General features: G+C 41.5%; 1 protein-coding gene across 2 annotated transcripts in view; it reads left to right on the forward strand.

The window, feature by feature from the left end:
• Positions 1-2,811, forward strand: part of YEATS4 (YEATS domain containing 4) — a 28,977-nt gene extending 26,166 nt beyond the window's left edge. For both annotated transcript variants that reach the window (XM_054580289.1, XM_054580290.1), the window contains one exon: positions 2,200-2,811. In XM_054580289.1, coding sequence (XP_054436264.1) covers positions 2,200-2,369 — 170 coding nt within the window. In that variant the 3' untranslated portion in view covers positions 2,370-2,811. The remainder of the gene's footprint in view (positions 1-2,199) is intronic.
• The last annotated feature ends 18,674 nt before the right edge of the window (positions 2,812-21,485 follow it).

A 21,485-nucleotide genomic window follows, 5' to 3' on the forward strand; every position in this document is an offset into this window, starting at 1 on the left:
GGAAAACCTTTGGAAACACCTTGAGTGGGATGAATCATCAGGGCAGGGTAAATAGTGTAAACCAGGTAGATAGAGTCTCAGATATGGTACCTGCCTGCCTGCTCTGTGGCTCTCTGTGGTGCAGGCGAAGGCTCAGAAAGGGAACAATGGCCTCTGCGTGCAATTATATCTAGTGTAAAGCTGTCCCCCAGCCCTTGCCATGATGTCAGATACTTCAGTTCCTCCTCGTACGCCACTGGTGCCTTTCAAGCTGCTACCTGGGCACTGGAGCTCAGAGGGAGTGGGTCTAAGTCCATGTGCGTCCCTTTAAGAGGAACTGCTTGGGAATCCAGCAGTTTCTTCCAGCGACTCAATCCCCTCGGGAACTTACCTTCCTGGCACTGGAACCCTGGGCTGGGGGACCTGGTGTGGCGCTGGAGCCCTTACTGCTGAGATATACCTCCTGATTTTTAACTACCATACATAGGAACTAGCCCGTTCTGCATCTCTGCCCCTCCTATCAGTCTGCATGGCTGTGGTTTCTTCTTTAATTCTGTAGTTTTTGGACTTCCATTCAACTTGATATCTGATGGTTCTGGGTGATGGTTGTTTTATAGTTTAATTGTAATTTTGATGTGGTTGTGTGAGGAGATGAGCCATGTTTACCTACGCCTCCATCCTGACTGGGAGTGCAATATAAATATTTACCTTTATTACAAAATGTATCACAAAAAGAAAGTAACCAGCAGTGAACAAAATAAGGAAACATTGCATGTTTTTAATGTGCTAGGTGCTTTACATATACATATAATCTTCCCTTGGTATTTCTTGAGGATTGGTTCCAGTACACCCTGAGCATATAATCTGCTGATGTGCAAGTTCCTTATATAAAATGCATATTCTCCTGTACATTTTAAATCACCCCTAGATTACTTATAATTCCTAATATAATGTCAGTGCTGCGTAAATTGTTAAACTGTATTGTTTAGGGAATAAGAAGAAAAAGATGTCTGTACATGTTCAGTGCAGATGCCGTCATCTAGGCCTAACTGCGTAGTACACATTAGCAATCACAACATTTCCCCCAATACTTTTGATCTACAGATGCAGAACTCAAGGCTAATTGTATCACTTAATCCTCATAAATCCTCTGAGAAATACAAAGTTTTAATCATATCATGTAGAAAGGTGAGATTGAGGGAGACAGAGATATCATTGTTCAGCTAATGAGGGGCTGAGGGTGTATTTGACCTCAAGTTTTTCTGATTTCAAAGAGGTGTTTGTTTTTTTTTTTTCAACAAACCATGCTGCTTCCAATTAGGGATCATTTTACGCTGTACTTAAAGCCTAAGTATGCTTTAATGTTCATCAGCAGCAATTACCTGAAATGTCCACAAGATGGAGATGTAGGGTGAAAGTAGGCTTTTCTCTTTGTAAAACCTAGTGCTACACTAAGTGGAATATTTAAATAGGTGAATTTTGTTTTGCAGAAGAGAGGTTTTCTTCAGCAGTTTGTTATATAGCCATCTAAAATGTTTTAAATGTCACTTAATGTTCCTCTGTCATAATAGCTGTTAGTATGGCTTTTTATGTATCAGATAGTGTTCTAGACACTTCATGTACATGAATTCATTTAAAATCTCATCAAATAATATTGAGGTGTTTGCTATTATAATCTCCATTTGAAAAGTGAGGAAATGAGCATAGAGATAATTAATAACTTACTCAGAATGGCAAAGCTAATAAATGGTAGAACTGGAATTCAAACCTAGGCAGTTATTGCTGTCTTTTTTGGAAAAAAAGATACAGGTTTGTTTAATTAGTGTGATTTTGTTTAAGTTTTACCTGTTCATAAATTTAAGAACACTATACACTTACTGTTCTTATTACCTGGATGTCTCTTGGATTGTATGCCTTGTTATCTCCAAAATAACATATATATGGAGAAAAACAAAGGTATTATATTATAAAATCCTAACAATGAACAAAAATATTAGTGGTCATTATTTCATTATTAGTTACAGAAAACATCTGAGATCCTCTCTTGTGGGTTCAGATTTTCTTACCCACACCCCTATGTTTCATGTTATATATCTTAAATTGTCCACATTTCATCTTGGAAACATTGAGCTCAGGAAATGCCTTATTTATTACTCTGTGACATATCTTAGACATTTAAGAAAAATTAAATAATTCAATAAAGGTGTATGTTTTTCTTAGTTGCAGAGCTTGAAGTGAAAACCAGAGAAAAACTAGAAGCTGCGAAGAAAAAAACAAGCTTTGAAATTGCAGAGCTTAAGGAGAGATTAAAAGCAAGCCGTGAAACTATAAATTGTTTAAAAAATGAAATCAGAAAACTCGAAGAAGATGATCAGACAAAAGAGATATGAACAGTTCCAAAGAGAGCCTGACAGGAAGCTAAATTGAAAATAAAGTGGACTTTAGAGGAGGGCGGACCGCACGTGCATCCTAGAACTGTGTGTGTAGTTGTTGTTGACCATAGATTTCTCAGCAATGGGGTCAAAGCAGTTGTACTTTTCAAGCAATATTTATTGTAAAATATTTGTCTATAATAAACATGAATGCTGTTTAGGCATTTTATCAACCCATTTTAGGATAATTCTGTGATGTTAAGCACAATTAAAGATTTTTTTATTGTATGTATAGCTTATCCTTTTTACAGGCATCAAAAATGCATTCTAAATTATAACTTACACACATTTTTGTACTTCCCTGGTAGTTAGAATTAGTGGTAAAATTAATGTGTATATTTAATTTCTTAACTTCTTACCGTCCCTCATCCTGATCCTCTTGTATCTGATGTGCCAGTACCCACCCAGTAAACACTCAATAAATGTAGTTTACTGATCCTATTCCTGCCTCGTGGTGTGTTTCTTGCTTTCCCTTTGATCCACCTGGAACTCTCTCATTACAATGAACGTATCTTCATACTATCGTGGTCATACATCTCTTACTGGCATCCATTGTAGTATACAGAAACTCTTGATAGCAAAGGTCATAGCCTGAGCATTGTTTTGCCTAACTACCATAGAGTCATTAGTTTTCACATAGAAGAATTTAATCTCTCATGCGTGTTCCAAAAACACATAGGAAGCACTTGTGCATCAGCATCACACAGTACCCTAATTTGTCTACATTCTCAGCCTCTCCTGTTCAAATCCGCATGGTGAGCCCTCTACTTTTGGACTCACCTACTATAATTGGAACTCTTAATAGTACTTAATGTTTAAGGCCATGTTGGCTGGACCGTCTCGGCAACCTAGGGACAACAATAGGTAGGAAGGTATTTTGGAAAATATGTGTTGTAACATTACGTAAGTTGCAAAGCTCCTAAAAATGGCAGCTATGCCTTTGCCTAATGTAGGGATTCTATATTCTCTGTAGACTTTTCAGTAGCTACTCTAACACTTAAAGACACCTTTCTCTATCCGCTGGGGTGGATTTTTACTTTTAATTGCTATGTTTTTTTTTAAGTTCTGACATAAGCATGGAGGTTGTGTAAAGTTCACTGTGGTGGGAAGTTTCTGCCAGAGGCCCTCTGGGGGTTGAAGATGGCGCTTCTAATTGTGCCAGCATCACTCAGCTTTCCTCTCTCTCTTACCCCAAGGCCTGCAGTATAGGGTCGGGCCTGGGGATGGGTCAGAAAACCACTGGGAAAGGGTCTCATTCCTGAACCTACAGGTCGGTGAATACAAGCGTTCAAAATCTGTCATCATGGCTCAGTCTTGCCCTCTGTCAGCTCTCATCTCTGTGCTGTCTTTAGGTTCCTAGGATTATGCAGAAAAAACTCAAAAGGACAACCCAATTTTAAAATGGGCAAAGGATTGAATAGACGTTTTTCCAAAGAAATACAAATGGCCAATAAACACTCGAGGACATGTTCAACATGATTAATTGTTAGAAAAATGCAAACCAGAATCATAAGATACTACTTCATACCCACTAGGATGGCTATAATTTTAAACCAAACAAGTTGGTGAGGATGTGCAGAAATTGAAACCTTCATATGCTGCTCATGGGAATGTAAAATCAGTACAGCTACTTAGAAAAAGTTTGTAAATTCCTCAAAAAGCTGAGCTTAGTTACCCTAATGACCCAGCAATTCCACCTCTAGGTGTGTACCCAAAAGAAATGAAAACATTTTTACACAAGAACTTGTACATGAATGTTTCTGTCAGACTTCTGCATAATAACCAAAAATGATAAAACCCAAATATCTGTCAACTGAAATAGAGAAAATGTAGAATAGTGATACCATGGAAATAAATACGGATTCTGCTACAACATGAATGAGCCTTGAAAACATAAGTGCAAGAAGTCAGGCACAAAAGCCACATATATGATTCCATTTATATGAAGTGTCCAGAATAAGCAGATCCATAAAAACAAAGTTGCTTACTTGTTGCCAGGGGGTTTCCATTTCGGGTGATGAAATGTTCGGGAATTAGTGGAGATGATTGCACAATCTTGTGAATATACTAAAAACACTGAATTGCATATTTAAAAATGGTTTTCATACTATTTTTATCTCAAAGTTTTTTAAAAACACATTTAAGTGATATTTTGTTTAGAATTATAAAAACTTTAAAAACACAAGGTTTTAATTCCTACTTCCCCCTTCTATAAATTTTATTTACCAAGGATTAATTACTCAAGATAAACACTAAGAACAATGAAAAGAGAGTCAATTGGCTCACTTCTTTAAAGAAGATCAAAATGTCTCATTTTTCTAAACAGGGTGGTAGGGCAGATAGAACTTGCTAGCCATTAGTAATGTAAGAAAATTCTGGTGTTAATTCCTGTTAGATGGAATATTAAAGAAGAGATATTTGAAATCTTTTGTACAGAACATTACAGGTAGCTATTCCTTAGCATTACCCCCTCTGTCTCCAGTTTTGTTTTGTTTTTTTAAACAGTAATAGACTTTAAACTTGAGATTGAAACCAAAGAAAATGAAGTACAGGTAGAGAAAACATGAGTAAATTTTTTTTGGAGTTGGAAAGAATTTTTAAAGTACAATGGGAAACCCAGAAATCATAAAGTTCTAGATCTCAGATTGAATGAGTTTAGGAATCCCCTCAGATTTGCTTTAAAAATAAAATCATGTGTCACTTGATACAGGGATACCTTCTGAGAAATGCATCATCAGGGGGTTTTGTTGTACAAACATCAGTGTGCGCTTACACAGACCTGGATGGTACAGCCTACTACACACCTAGGCTGTATCTGATAGCCTGTTGCTCCTATGTTACAAGCCTCCATAACATGTTACTGTGCTGAATACTATAGGCAATTGCAACACAACGGTAAGTATTTGTGTATCTAAACATCTAAACATAGAAAAGGTATACAACATGAATGAGGCTGATGCCTGCCTAACACAGCCTACTGTTTTTACAGCAATCCTTTTTTTTAAAGTAGAGGGTACATTAAATGTCAATAAAAAGTATAGTATAGTTAATACATAAACCAGTAACAAGGTCATTTATTATCATTATCAATATTATGTACCGTACCTATCTGTATGTGCTGTACTTTTATACGACTGGGCAGTAGTAGGGTTGTTTACACCCGCCTCATCGTGCACACGTTACAGCAGCTGTAACGTCACTAGGAGACAGGAATTTTTCAGCTCCATTATAACCTTATAGGACCACTGTGGCATATGTGGTTTGTCAGTTGATTGAAACATTGTTATGTGGAGCATGACTAGAGAGATATATATTATTCATGTTAAGAACAAAATTTAACCAAATAAATTTGAAGATCTGACTGGCATTATTAAGCGATTCGTGAATTGTGCTGCATTTCATCTAACAACTAAAAGGGCACCCAGAGGAGTTACACAGAATGGAAGGTATCTACAGGAAGAAGGTGAGGCAAAGGAAGTATTAACAAAAGAAAAGGAAGATTTGTTTTTAGACCAGAACATCTTTTGGGGACAAGGGAAAGGCAAGGTTTTTGTTTTGTTTTTTTAATCACATACATTGCCTTTTCTTTCTGTGGGGGAGGGACAATGAAGAGGGCCCATGTGACAGATGACCTCATCGGTGTTGACCAGAACATTCCAGACTGGTTGATTAAAGTTACATTTCTGATGAAGGTCGAAACTGCAATTAGGTCATGGGCTTTTAGCACAAGTGGTGCTCTGTGGTTTTCTCTTTAACACCCATGGATCAATAAAAAAGTTAATTAAAAAAAACAGGCAAAGAGTATGATCAAATAATTCGCAAAAGAAAAATACAAATGGTGGGCCATAAACATTTCAAATAAGGTGTGAACTTAGTAATCAGGGAAATGCAAATTAACGCAAGATCATTTCTCATTCATTGTAGTGACAACATTTAAAGATTTCTAATACACAAAAAGAGTGAAGGGAAATTGGTACTCACATTGTTGGTGTGCATTTGAGATTAACATCAATTTAATATTACCTATCAGCATTTTACATAAATCTATCATTTAACCAAATAATTGTACTGCCAGGAAATATTCTCATATATTCATAAGGATGTCCTTTGCTTATTTGTAATAGTGAAAAGTTGGATATAAACTAAGTGCTTATCAATATCTATACAATTTAATGTTAACTCTTAGAAAAGTTATTAATAGGAATTATTTTTGAGGAAAACACTAATTTTGGAATGGATGTTGGGGAAGATGGGCAAAGGGTTAACAAAACGTTTTCCCTTTTTGCATGAGACTCTGAACCATGGTTAACCTTCTGGTTCTCTTTCTCAGACAACTCAGTAAGAGTAGTGTGTCAGCCACGCTGCTAGGCAGCACTGCACCTGGGAGAGAGAAGCCCAGTTTGGCAGCCCACACTGTAGCGAGAAAGACCTATCAGTCCTTGGCAGGGAGTCCCCGTTCTGGACTTGCCTGAACGCTCTGACTCTAGTAACTGGTGTGTCCCTCACAGAAAGCCTGAAAGCTATCTATGCCTTTGAAGCTGTTACAAGAGACCTTAGCTCCTGTAGGGGACAAGGCCTCGCTCCCTTGAATCTAAGCGGCACTGCTGAGCGGACAGCCACAGGGGCCCCCGGGGGCACCGGCCCGCGCCCGGCCAGTGACCTGTGCTTGCTGCGCTGTACCACAGGGAGTATCCGAGTATGGGCTACAGTCGAGTTGTGACTCAGTGTGTAGTTGAACCTGAGAAGACCTCCCCTGTTGGGCATAATTGTAAGACCTTTCACAGCAAATGGAAAATGAATGTGTAAATTAAAAACTTAGTTTATACACACCCTCTATTTCAACCAGTAGAATCTTAAATCTTAAATATACCCTGCATTTTCCCATCTTTTTTGTTGTTGACACATTTCCTTCCTCCCAGTTCCAAATTTCCTTTTCCCAACTCCCAAGTAAGTTTACCTTCCTCTGAACTACCATTGCATTTTGCTTGCCTCTCTTTTGTGCTGTAGTTCACTCACCTGAAAAGGGAAAACTAGAATCCATGACCTCCTGGGTCCTGATGTAAAACTCGAATGTTAACCCTATATTTGTATTACCATTTTTCAGACTCTTCAGTCTTGGTGAAAGAGGGGAAATTAATTTAGTCCACCTTGAGTGTTACATGTAAAGCACTTGGCATGCCAAGCATACAGGAAGTGCTCAATAAATGTTAGTTGGTGTTATATTGTTCTCTGCCACTTAACTGCCATTACCTGCACTTGGTCTATTCCACACTGACGCACTAGTCAAGCTGAGATCTTTTCCGCCATCTACTCTAGTCTGTCCCAGGGCAAGGCACAGAGTCTTGCCTAGCTATGTTCCCAATATATCACAAATAAGTCAAAGGTGAAAACCTCCTGGATTTGGCCTAAAACAGGGGCATTCGTGTGAGTCTATTTATGCTCGAATTGCTCCTATACTGAAGACTTTAAGAGCTTAGACTCATTTATAGTAAGTTTTTATTGAGGTTTGATGACCAGAACTAAGCTATTTTCATATCTCTGAAAACAACCTGGCCCTGACCAGTGTGGCTCAGTCAGTTGGGCATCATCCTGCAAGGCAAAAGTTTGCCAGTTTGATTCCTTGTCGGGGCACATGCCTGGGTTGCGGGTTCAGTCCCTGGTCGGGGTGGGTACAAGAGGCAACTATCCATGTTTCTCTCTCACATCAATGTTTCTCTCCCTCTCTTTCTCCCTCCCTCCCCCTCTCCCTAAATAAATTAATTAGTTTAAAAAACCCCTAAAGGCCCAGGACTGCCCTGGCCAATCTTCAAGGATAGCCATTTCCTGGAACGAGCCAGACAGTAAGTATTTTAGGCCTGGGGAGCTGTACAGTGTCTGCCCCTACCGCTCAGCTCCGCTTTTGCAGCGTGGAAGCAGCCATACCTGAATAAATGGGCACTGTGCTGTGTGTTTATTTAATGACACTGAAATTTATGTCATAATTTTCACATCACAAAATATTTTCCTATATTTGATTTTTCAAACAATGAAAAATGTAAACAGAAAATCTTTGGTTCACAGGCCATATAAAACCAGGCAGAGGGCCAGATACAGACCCAGGTCTAGTTTGGGGATCCTTGTTTCCAAAGCTAGTGATACACAAGTATCTTCAGCCTCAAGAGGGAGCTCTAGGATTGGCTCTGTGAACCAGAGTAAAACCTGAGGGAGTGGGCCTTCCTAGATGTCCGCAGCAACAGACTAGGTTAGTCAGGTTACTCTATTCAAAAGAGATTTGCAGAGGAGCTTTAAAGCACAAACACCTGACTTGTTTCTTCTATTTAATCTCACTAACATGATTGGCCACAAAAGCATTAAACCCTGAGAAATTTATTTCATAACCTCCTAAACTCATTGCAATTGGGTTTCTTTCTTCACTCTGATAACCCACATCATCAGAGGCCTTGGGGCTATGTCCAACTGGACAGTTTTCAGAGTTTATCTTATCTAACAAAATTGACTCCTTTCTTTTCCTTGAAAATTTCTCTTTCATCTCTTCATGATTTTTTTCTGGTTTTTTTGGTTTGTTTTTGTTTGTTTGTTGGGTTTCTTTTTTTCCTTACCAGTCCTTTTGGCCAGTTTTTCTGTCTCTTTTAGGGTTTTATTTTCATTTATCCTGTAAATATTTTTTATTCTCTAGAGTTCTAGCTTAAATCAGCACTATTTTTTTTTCTTACTTACCCATGGTTTCAGAATTCTGTTTTTATTGTCCCGAGCCTAGATTTCCAGTCCATATTCCCATGCTAAACTTTGGTCTCTATATTCATTTACCTCCTAGACAATATATTTGGAAGTTCTGTGGGCAAAACTTCAATTATCATCTTCCCTTTCGATCTCCCCATCACGAATTCCTGCCTGGGAAGATGGCATCAGCACCAATCCAGTTTCCCGTGTTATAAGTAGTAGACAGGATCTCCCCAAGGGAGACCCCCGTGCCCCGGAGGACTGCAGTCTCCGCTCCCAGGGCTGAGTGCTGTGGCCCTTCCCCTGACCAGAGATGACTGGATTGGGGTGGATGCTCAACCCGATCTGGATCAGCCTATCTCCTGGGATTATATTCAGCCAGGACAGATGCTTGAACTGGGGCTGGTACAGCTATGTGCATGGAGACGAATAGAAAGTTGGTCTAGAGAGAGAGATTGAAGTTGATACTCAGAAAGAAGCAGAGAGAATAGAAGAAATAGACTTCAACAGTGTAATTTTGACCCTACTTCCCAGCTCCCCTCCTGCCTATGTCTTGTATGCAGGGCTCCCCGTGTCCCCGAATCACCACCTTCTAGGCATGAGATAGTTTGCCTCTACACTTCCGTCTTGTAATTCTTCTACTGAATTATCTAACATGAGTTTTGTGTTCTTGGCTGGACCCTGACTAATGTAAATGTCTTTGTCAAAAAGCACCTAGAGATCTACATAATTTATTAATTTTAAGGGCTGCCTATGTTTCACTGTATGAATGTTACACCATTCATTTAATTAGTTGGCTATTAATGAGCACCTTACTTGTTTCCAAGCTTTTTAGTGCTGTATAGAACGTCTTTGCATACACATATGCAAAATCTATAGGACAAAGTAAAAATTGTTCTATAGTAAAATGGTTAGAAATAATATTGATAGATCAAAAAAGGAGGTATGTATTTTTAAATTTTAATGATATTGCCAAATTTATCCTAAAAGTTTATATCAATTTACACTTGAAACCCCTGTGTATTAGAGGGCCTGTTTCCCTACCCTCTGGCTAACTTTTTGACAATCTCATAGGTAAAATATTTCATTGTTTTTAGATGTATTTCTTTAAATTCCTAATGAGATTGGGCATCTTTTCATATACTTACTGGAAACATTCATATTTTTTTCTGTGAACTGTCATGTGATTGGTTTAATGTTTTGCTTTTTCCACTTAATATTATAATGTGAAGATGGCCAAGAGAATGGATCTTGAAATTTCTATCACACACACCCAAAAAATTGTTATGGTGAGATACAGTGACTAGACTTATTATGGCAATTATTTTGCAATGTACACAAGTATCAAATCATTACTTTGTACATGTGAAGCGAATGAAGTGTATGTCAACTGCACCTCACTATATATATGTATATGTGTGTGTCGGTGCATGGCATTGTCAATGTAAGAAATGCCCAAACCTATACAAAATTTTTATAAGAAATTTTTGAGCCAAAACTGATGACAGTTGCAGGGAAGCAAAATCTCAAATGCTTTGGAAAATGACAGTTTCGTAGTCTCATTTAAGCATCTCAGACTAAGCAGGGAGAAGTAAGATATATTAATATTACTGAAGAGTTGGTGACAGAAAGATGGGGATTGGATTACAAGATTACATGCTTTCTTAAGGGTGGGTACAACTTCAAGCAGTATTCTGGCATTTCAAAGGTATGCCGCCCTGGCCGGGTCCTCAGTTGGTGAGAGTGTCGTCCAGATACGCCAAGGTTGCAGGTTTGATGCCCCGATCAGGGCACATACAAGAACCAGCTAATGAGTGCCTTAGCAAGTGGAACAACAAATCAATCAATCTCTTTCTCTCAAATCAATCAAAGGTGTGTTAACCTGTATGTACAAGAACAATGGACAGGGCTGGCCTTAAAGTCTTTCACTAAAGAAGTTGTGGGCCTGCCCTGGCAGGAGGATCAGTTGACTGGAGCATCATCCCATACGCCAAAAGGATGCAGGTTCAATCCCTGGACGGGGCACATACGTAGGTTGGGAGTTTGATCCCCAGCAGAGGCTTTTGCAGGAGGTAACCAATCGATGATTCCCTCTCACCTTGATATCTCTCTCTCTTCTCTCTCTCTGTCTAAAACCAATAAACATCCCTGACCGGGGGGTCTCTGTTGGTTGGGCATCTTCCCACAAAGCGAAGGGTTGCTGGTTCAGTTCTCGGTCAGGGCACATACCTGGGTTGTGGGTTTGGTCCCCAGTCTCTCAGCTCTTAGAGAGGCAACCAATCAATGTTCCTCTTTTGCATTGATGTTTCTCTCCCTCTCTTTCTTTCTCCCTTCCCCTCTCTCTAAAAATAAATAAATAAAATTTTAAAAATCAATAAACATATCCTCGAGTAAGGATTTTTTAAAAAATAAAAAAAGTAAATAAATAAATATGCCGACTGTTAGCATAGGGATTAAAAGTATGGGCTCTGGAGTTGGACTATCTATCTGGTTTGAAGTGTGGCTCCATTGTTTACCAACTTTGCACCTAGGATCTAGTAAGTGTGCAATTAATATGTTACTTTTATTTTTTTAAATATTTTATTTATTTATTTTTAGATAGAGGGGAAGGGAGGGAGAACGGGGGAGAGAAACATCAATGTGTGTTTGCCTCTCGTGCCCCCCCTACTGGGGACCTGGCCTGCAACCCAGGCATGTGCCCTGACTGGGTATCGAACTGGTGACCCTTTGATTTTCAGGCCGGCACACAATCCAATGAGCCACACCAGCCAGCGTTAATATATTACTTTTAAACAGCTTTATTGCAATACAATTTACATATTGTTATGGGATTAATAGTGTTACCCCAAAATTTCATATGTTGAAGTCCTAACTCTCAGTACCACAGACCGGAACTGTATTTAAAGATAAAGCCTTTAAAGATGTAATTAAATTAAATTAAAATTAGTTCATTAGGGTAGACCCTGATCCAATCTGATTGGTGTCCATATAAGAAAGAAGACATTTGGACACACGCCTGTACAGAGGAAAGGTGATGTAAAGATAAAGGGAGGAGACAACCATCTCTAGCACAAGTCCAGGAGAGAGGCCTGGAACAGATCCCTCCCTGGCAGCCCGCACAGGGAGCGACCCCGCTGACGTCTTGGTCTCAGATTTCCACCCTCCAGAACCTGGGAAAATAAATTTCTGAGGTTTAAACCCTCTAGTCTGTGGTACTTTGTTATGGCAAACCCAGTGAACTAATACACATACCATTAAGTTCACCCATTTTAGTTTGTAATTCAATGATTTTTTTATTAGATTACCAGAAGTGTTCAATCTAATATGAGAATATTTTCATCTCTCCTAAAACAGCCTGTCCCCATTCCCACCTTCGGCTCCAAACAACCACTCATTTTGTCTCTGTCTCTATAGATTTGCCTTTTCTGGACATTTCATATAAATCATCTCCAATGATTAGGAAATTTTACATTTTATATTGTGATTATCTCTCTGTTAGAACTTCTTATATTGAGTCCCATTGACTGCTCTATGACATCTACACAGTAACACATCCCTATTGTAATTTATGTAGAACATAAGGTAGACAGAAATTATTGTATGTGCCACCAAACAGTTGAAATGGGATTGAAATATTCCATCCAAATGACCATTATAACCATACATTAAGAAATGATTGCTTTGTTTTCTGCAATCAAGAAGGAAAAAGAGACTGACAGAAGAGGCTATGAGGGAGAACGCTGTTTTGAGTCGCAGGCGATAGAGAAAGCCCAAGGAGGATTCCAAGAGCAGCGTTGCTGAGAAACCCTTTCTCCACGGTGGGACCTGAACCGACAAGCCATTCCCCCAGAGCCGCTCAGGCACATCGGGTAGCTAATCAGGACATTCCATCAAGATCACATGCTCGGGGCCACACCCAGACAGCAGGGCATCCAAACTGCCACGGACTGTGGAGGCTGCACCAGGATGGGGCTTTGTGCACTGATCGCCCCTTTTGTTCAAAAGATCCATTGAGATGAAATCTATCTAGGGCCTATGTCAAAACTGCAAATGAAGAACTGTTTGCTTTCTCACCTAGATGAATTGGCCCCCCTTCTACCCTTACCAGTCCTTAGTAACTGTCAACTAAGACCACATAGAGCCGTACATATGCATGCATATGGAACAATGTATTCAAAAGAATAGTTATTCAGGGCCTTGTGTGAGCCAGGTGCTGTTCTAAGCACTTGGGAGTATATCCACGAATAAACAAAAGTCCCTGCACTTGTGAGCTACAAGTGCAAAGGAGAGTCAGAAAATAATCACACTATACATAATAAATAAGTTAACTAAACTTTTAAATCCGAGTTGACTTAAATGAAAGAAACTAAAGAAGGTAAGAGGGATTGGAGTGCTGGAAGTAAGCATGGACAAGGTTGCAATTTTATTTTTCACTTTTTTTTTTTTAAAAAAGCCACTTTATTGAGGTATGACTGACATACAAAAACCTGTACATATTTAATGTGTACAGCTTGATAAGTTTGGAGACACATACACATCAGTGAGACCATCACCTCCAAAAGTTTCCTTCTGTCCGTTCCTCTCCCCTCCCCTCCCCTCCCCTTCTCTTCCCTTCAGGGCGAGGTTGCGATTTTAAACAGGGTAGTTTATAGAGGTATGATTGAGAAGGTGGCGTTTAGAGCAAGACAGGAAGGAGGGTATGGAGTTAGTTCGCAGTTACTGCTAAAACGAGTGGTCCGTGCAAAAGGAGCAGCCGGGGGAAACTCCCTAAAGCGAAAGCCTTCCTGGTGTGTTCAAGGACCATCCAAGGGCTCGGCAGGCGGGCGGGAGCCGGGTAGCAGAAGATGAAGTCAGGTGGGTAACGGGGAGCCAAGCCACGTAGAACCTCAGTGTCCCTTGCAAGGGCTTTACTTGTTATTCCAAGCGAGGTGTGAAACCAGAAAAGCAACACGATCTGACTTAAGTTTGGAAAAGATCCCTCTGGCTGGCCTGGAGGGGAGCAAGGGCAGGGCAGGGACAGTGCTCAGGAGCCTATTTCGGAGTCCGGACCAGAGGTCATGATGGCCAGAATCAGGAGCTGTGGACATGCTATGTTTGCACAACTGGAGATTTATTTATTGAGTAAATATTTATCGGCACTGTGCAACGTGCAGGGATGCTGTGGTGACCGCCTGGTAACAGTCCCTCCACTATTACGGTAAACAATTAGTGGTAATGGCTGACGTGAACGGGGGGCCTGCTGCCAGTCAGGTCGGCTCGAAGCAGTTGAAACACACTCTCTCAGTGATCCTGGACCTACCTCAAAGCTCACGTGCCACTATTGTCCCCACTGAAAGGTGAGGAAAGTCAAAAAAGGAGAAGGTTAGCCCTGACCGGTGTAACTCAGTTGACTGGGCGTCATCCGCAAAGCGAAGGGTCCCTGGTTTGATTCTCGGTCAGGGCACGTGCCTGGGTTTCAGGTCCATCCCAGGGTGAGGCACGCGTGAGAGATAAATGATTGATATTTCTCTTTCACATAAATGTTTCTCTCCCTCTCTTTCTCCCTCTGTCCCCCTCTCTAAAAATTAAACAAATAAATAAGATGGAGAGTGTTCGTATACAGCCCCACCTTGCACAATCGGGCAAAGTCAGATTCACGTGCACCGGGTGGGGCTCCACAGTGCCTCCCTTAAAAATAGCGGGTATGATGGGGGTCATAGGATGCTATGTGAGTGTGGGAGAGAGGAGGGAATGCTGAAGCTGAAACTTAATGGGAAAGTGCCCCCAGAAGGCTGGGTATAGGTGGAGGAGAAAGCAGGGATGGGAGGGGTGTGCTCGGGTACTGGGAGGAACCTGTGCAAAGACAGACCTAGAAGTGAGAAAGCAGGGCCTTGGAAACACTGAAAACAAACAAACAAACAGACAAAAAACAAAAACAAAGACCCCACAACGTTGTTGGATCCCCAAGTGTGTGAGAAATGGTGACTGTGATGATTCAGAATGTACCAGGAAAAACTCAGAGAGTAGAACTAAGTTATAAATCTATGGATCAATAGACTACTAACGATGTATTTGTCTTTAAAGGTTTCTTCCTGAGATCTCACGATGCCAATATATCCATTGAAAGAGAGTGGATCTTGGAGTCAAAGAAGCAATGGCAGCCCAAGAAGCAGCTTGCAGCGGGGAGGCAGAAGGCCCCCTGACCCCCATCACTCCTGTGGTCTAACCCAGATAGATGTACTATGCAAAGCAATGGGCTGGCTATGCAAACACACCTTCAGAGAAAGTCCCCTGCCCACATTTCATCAGCTGCTGGCCTCTGTTCCAGACAAGCCTAAGTGATTCCTGCTCTGCCATTGATTAGCTTTGAAATGACATGAGGTATTTCACATCTATAAACTTCATTTACCTATTCTGTAAAATTGGCATGCTATTAACCCATCTCATAAGCTCATCCTCACACTCAACTGAGCTAATGCATACAAATTGCATATTTGACAGTTTCTATTCATTTGCAAAACTCAGATATCTAAACAACAATTGCATGTTCTGATAGGGAGCACATTTTTGATTATCCCACAAATTGGACAAATGATTAAGTGAAATGGGAATAGAAAAAAAGGTACAAATGTTTGAGTTCCACAAATTCTATACACTCCTGTCCAAAACTTTCTATTTAGTTTACTTCAAAATAAGATGGAAATTTCTTAGCATGTGATGTCAGGAACGAAGAGAATGCACTGACTTTTTAAGCAGAGAATCCCCTGGACTTCTGGTGTGGGAGCTGGCTTGAACCACTGAGAAATGCCTAGAGTTTAAAAAATTTTTTTTTTAATTTGTATTTATTAACTGAGAGAGAGAGAGAGAGAGAGAATCAATTTGTTGTTCCACTTACTTATGCATTCATTGGTGACTCTTGCATGTGCCCTGTTCGGGGATCAAACCCACAACCTTGGTGTGTTGGGACAACACTCTAACCAACTGAGCAACCCGGTCAGAGAAGGGCCTAGACTTTGGAGCCAGACTGATTGGGGATTAACCAGGGTGATGTAGCTGATTGCCCCTCAGTGGCATTGGGAATGAATTTGTATTGCCTTGCACTTACGTGGCTTTCTTAGGGGAAATGTCGCCGTAAATTGTTTTGTGAGACATCAACAGCTTGGCAAGGAGGAAAGTCTTTTACAAAGTGTTGTAGTCACTGGGAGGGAAAACCTCAGGAAACCTAGCCCAAATTCTTGTGGGATGCAGACAAGTGTCCACAAAGGAGAGCAGCTCTGAGCCACGAAGCCACGCGGGGTGCCGGCCTGCGCTCCCCTGCCCGAGGAGCGGACTTTGCCCTCAGAGCCTGGGACCCAGGAGGTACTAAGAGGGAAACACGCTAACGTTTCCTCGTCGACCTTTGTACCCCTCTCTTCCAGTATTTCTAACTTAAGTTGTGAAGTGGGCAACAGTCCAGCGTATTCCGCGATTCCAAACCTGCATTTAGTGTCACAAAGGGGAGCTAGTAGTGGTCCTAGTGACAGTGACAATTTCAAAGCAAGCATGAACTCAAAAATAGGAGAGACGTGGCCTTGATGCTTGGTAAAAAGTGGTACAGCTATGAAGCCCAGGACTGTGTGTGGGGGATGGGTAGAGATGGGAGAGCAGGTGTGCGGGCAGATGACCACGTGTGAAATGGGTTCTGGGCAAAAGATGTCTGACAAGGGAGCCTGTCCAGGGTCCCAGGCGGCAACAGCGACCCTTCTTTAAATGTCATGTGCATCACTGCCTGAAGGTGGCATCTCTCACTCTGAAGGATTCCTATGAAGATTAAGAAGCCTTGAAATACATTTATGGAAGGTCAGTTCACATCTGTTTTCTATTTGTCATGTTCTGTCAGCACTTCTGTGAGAACACAGCCATTACACCAGCCTCGGGAGCCAGAGGCAGCTGGAGCCTGCAGGCTGCCACCTCCCAGGCCCTCGCCCCACCTCAGTGGAAGGAGAGTAAAAATGCCGTTGTCGCATCCCAGCCTCAAATCTGTTTCCGTCGCTCGGACAAACTCTCACCTGTACACTGTGCTTCAAAGAGCAAATAGGTAGGACAGATTTGACCTAGTTAAATAGATGTTCTCTTGCCCATAAAATAACAACAACAACAAACAACTTAGGGGCTTTTCAATCATCTGCAGTGTTTAATTTGTTATCTAGCAAGCAATAAAAAGAAAGAGAAGTTCTGATTTTTACATTTACAGTCCTCCCGCCAGGGAACTGGAGTTTGCCCAAGAGGCGTATTGCAAAGCAATTGGCCCTATGGAAAGACCTAGAACTCAGAAACAACACAGTGACCTAATGATGTTTATCAGAACGAAGATTTCCAAATGGCACTTATCAGTCTGTGGAGGCACTTATCACAGTAAGGAAACATTCCCATTGATTCGGTTCAAAGGGCAGCCCAAGACACACGGTGAGTCACATCCCCTGTCTGCCTCCCTGCAACCCTCCCACCAGCGCTGGATGACCTAGGCTGGCTTCACCGGGGTCTGGATTTGAAATCACAAGGCATCTATGACTCCACTTTCCACTTAGGTCAGTGTGTAATAACCGACTCCAACGCTTCACTTTGATGATAGGAATGCCTTGGGTGGAAGATGGATGGCGAGGGCTAGATTATCAAGATCTTGGCTGAATAACTTTCAAGCTTCTGAGCAGATGAGGACGAATGACCAACTACTAACGCATAAGGGCTGCGTGGGTGGGAGACTGCAGATCCTTTGCTTTTCAAGTCCAATTATTTGTGTTCTGTGGTGTTTTAAAGCTAGCTTTAAAATGGAGAGATATTTAATTTTATTGATTACTATCCCTGCGATATGTTTCTAAGATGGTTTATTTATTAGTGTTTCTGTAAAAACAACAGCAACCACTTGTTATTGTGGAAACAGTCCCAGGGAAATCAGCAGGAGTTCTTTTGATGTTGGCATTTTTGTTGCATGCCTCCCCAGAAATGCTTGACTTAATATTTTTATAATAGAAAAAAAAAAAAAGCAATGAAAGATGTTGAAGCCAGATGTCCCTTTAAAAAGAAACTGCTGATGGGGAACCTTTCCTCCTGTAGAAAGAGATTTCAGTTAAGACGATCAGATGAAATCTGTTATACTTAACGTTTCTGGCTTTTTAAAAAAAAACTTAGTCAAATAAAGCTGTGTACTCTAAGACAGAAATCAAAGGTCATTCTTCTGATAAAGAAAGATTCTGGGGGTTGCCTTGTAGTAGGGCAGGCATTTGAGTAGTGAGTTCAGCCTTGGCAGGTGATAATGCTCTTCAAGTCATGTTCAGAGGGTGGAAAAGCTCCAGAATCTAAGTAGATTTTGGACTGCAGATGCCATGCTTACAAGTTGTCTAAGGTACTCTTAACTAGTTTTCTGATCTGTACCGAACCTTGCTTGCCAACTCTGTCTCCTTTTCTAAAATGTCAGTAATAAATAACTGCCAGTCTAACACATTCACCTGTCGACAAAGTGATGGCTGTGTTAGAGGGAGTCAACAACCAAGAATTAGAGTAACTTCAGTTGGTTCCCCTCTCCCATATATCTCTTTGTAGAATCCATCCCTGTGTAATAGTTAACTCTCTTTTATCTGTTTAATACCAAAGCAAAACCTACATAATCTAACTACATTTGAGCTAATCCTTCAACCTTGCTACCTTACCACCCTGATAGTTGCCAAAGTGGTAAATAGAGCTGACTTAAGTTTCACTTCAATCATTTCTCTTGCTCATCTCTCTGAGCTCTCTTCCTGTAGTGCCCGATTTCAATGTCACATCCTCCGAGGCCTCCCTCTCCCACCCACAGTCAGCCCTCCACGAGTAAATGCTCCTTTCCTTTGCATACACCTCCACTGTGCTTATCATACTTTATAGTCACGTGTTCATGTGTCATTCTCACCGGTTTGACTGAGAACTCCATTGGGGCAGGGGCTGTGCCACATCCTTCTTTCTATGATGGCACCTGGCTCACTGTCTGCCATTGTAGAAGGCTTGTCTAAATGTTTGTTGATCGAAAGTGTGCCACGTGCTGGGCACTCAGATGGGATGAAGGGTGTAGAAGGAGTCAGTGCCTATTCTCGAGGAGCATGCAGTATGGTGGGGCCAGAGAGGCCTGGCCATAAAGACAATATAAGAACGTGTCTGCAGGTAGCATTATCAATGAAATATTTGAGATGAGCCTTGGAGGATGCTGAGAGGACCTTCCAAGCGGTGGACCTGCATCAGCAAAGGGAGAAAGCATGTGGAACCTTTAGGTTGTCTGGTGAATTTGAAGTTGTCCAGGTGATATTAGGTAAGTGTCAGGAAGCAGTGGAAGATAAGATTGGAAACCTGGGTGAGCCTAGATGGCTGAAGGTTCTGAGTTTTGGGTTTCCTTCCTCAAATGATAGAGAACTACTAAAAGTCTCTGATGCACCAAGAATGTTGTGGGTAGAGTGGGCTGACATTGCTTTAAGAATTAAGTATAACCGGATTGCTGAGAAGAACATGGGCGGGAATGTGACTAAATCGCATGTGGAGCAGTAGGAAGACAAGATCACAGCGGGGTTTCAGGAGGGTGATGTTCGCAGAGTGCGAGGAATGAGATGTGGATGAGGGGCAGGAGGCAGGAAGGCCAGCTGAGAAGCCAGGAGTACCTGAAGCACCTGAAGAAATGCTTCATAGGTCCAAGGAAAGGGGTTAAGCGATTTGCAGCCTGAATCACTGTGAGAACTCCATCCACAATTAACTAATGTGAGGGACCTGGCTGGTCAGGGGGAGGGGGTCAGAGGTAAGATGAGGAGATGTATTTCAGGTGTACGAAATCTGAGGCGCTGGAAACACATCCTGGAGGAAATTTCCAGCAGATCGGTGGAGATTTGTGAAAAAACGTGCAGGAGTGACAGAGAGAAATTTGGTTATTTTTCACAGAAAGGGAGAGATGACAAAAGCCACATGATTTTATGAGCCCATAGAGAAGAGCGGATCCTAGACAGAAAATTCCAGACAAAGCTTAGGGAAAGCTTTCATCTAGGGGGCAGGAGGAAAAATCCCCAGCAAACTTGGCATTAGGGATTCAGAGGTCCAGGAACAAAAGGTGCTTGAGGGGTGACAGAGAGATGCAGAAAGTTCAAGGACAATGAGGGTGGAGGAGACACGTGTGTATCTCATAACCGAAAAGTCACTGGTGAGTTTCAAGAGGACATTTCTAGTTGAAAGATCGGGACATCACCAAAACCTAGCAGGAAACTGCAAACTTAAATGCTTACAAGGACTTGATAGGTAACAAGTGAGCAGAGTGGCTCGAAGGAGACTGCGATGACCAGGGGATCACATTCCACCCACCAGGAGCAGCTGTGCCCAGACCGCTGTTGCCACGTGGGAAGGGTGGCCCAGCTGTCTGACCTTTGCAGAGAAGACCAGCTGAAATCCTTATTTTTAGGTGATATTTACTAAATTAAGAACACCGTGAGGGCCAAGTGAAACACTTTTATAGTCTGTATCTGGCATTTGAGCCACCATGTCTAGCAACCTCTGCTCGGCTTGAAGGCACTGAAGCCAGGATAGGAATCTTCTGAGATTAAAGGCAGTGCAGGAATAACCAGTCTGATGGGTGTTTTAGAGACTGAAGTGCTAGCAGATGTCAAAGTGAAGACTAGGGATTCTGGAGGGAGAAAGTTCCAAAGAGGGGGCAGAAAGCATGAGAATTTTAGGGAGAAGATATATTTTTTCCTTTTAGATGAGAAGGATGAAGAGAGTGAGAAACAGAGAGGTGTTAAATATTGGCAATGAAGGTTGAGGTAAATGAGGGAAGATTCAGGACTATGAACAGGAGATCTTAGTCATCAATGAACTCTAAGAGGAAGGTCCTGAGATTACAGGCTGAGGATGAGGGAGGCAAAGACTGCACTTGGGCCATGGGAGGCTGGGTAGTGTTTGCAACAGTCCCCAGGGTCAGGATTTAATAAGTGACAAATCAAACAAATAAAGACCTGGTTAAAATTGGTAGAAAACACCTCCTGGGATTTTCCATTTGACCAGTATTTTTTACGTGGCTTCTGCATTCTGAGCACTGGGCTAAGCCCTGGGGATTTCCAGTCAAGTTAAGGAGCTAGATGAAGAAATAAGTAATTACTACAAGACTATAAATGTCCTAAAAAGGGTATAAACAGGGTTCTATTGAGAAAAGAGGAGAAACATTCTGGAAATCCTTGTGAGGAGGGGGCATTTAAGACTGTGTTTGAAAGATGAGCTGTAGTTACTATGAAGAAAAGGGGGAAAAGTCAGAAGAGACAATATATACAAAACACTAGAGGCAACAACCAACACGGTACATTCTTGGAATTTAAGTTCATTCTGTGTGTCTAAAATGGA

This window comes from Pteronotus mesoamericanus, unplaced genomic scaffold (assembly GCF_021234165.1).
Source record: "Pteronotus mesoamericanus isolate MK-2021 breed Mesoamerican mustached bat unplaced genomic scaffold, CSHL_Meso_final contig_56, whole genome shotgun sequence".
NCBI classification, from domain to species: domain Eukaryota; kingdom Metazoa; phylum Chordata; class Mammalia; order Chiroptera; family Mormoopidae; genus Pteronotus; species Pteronotus mesoamericanus.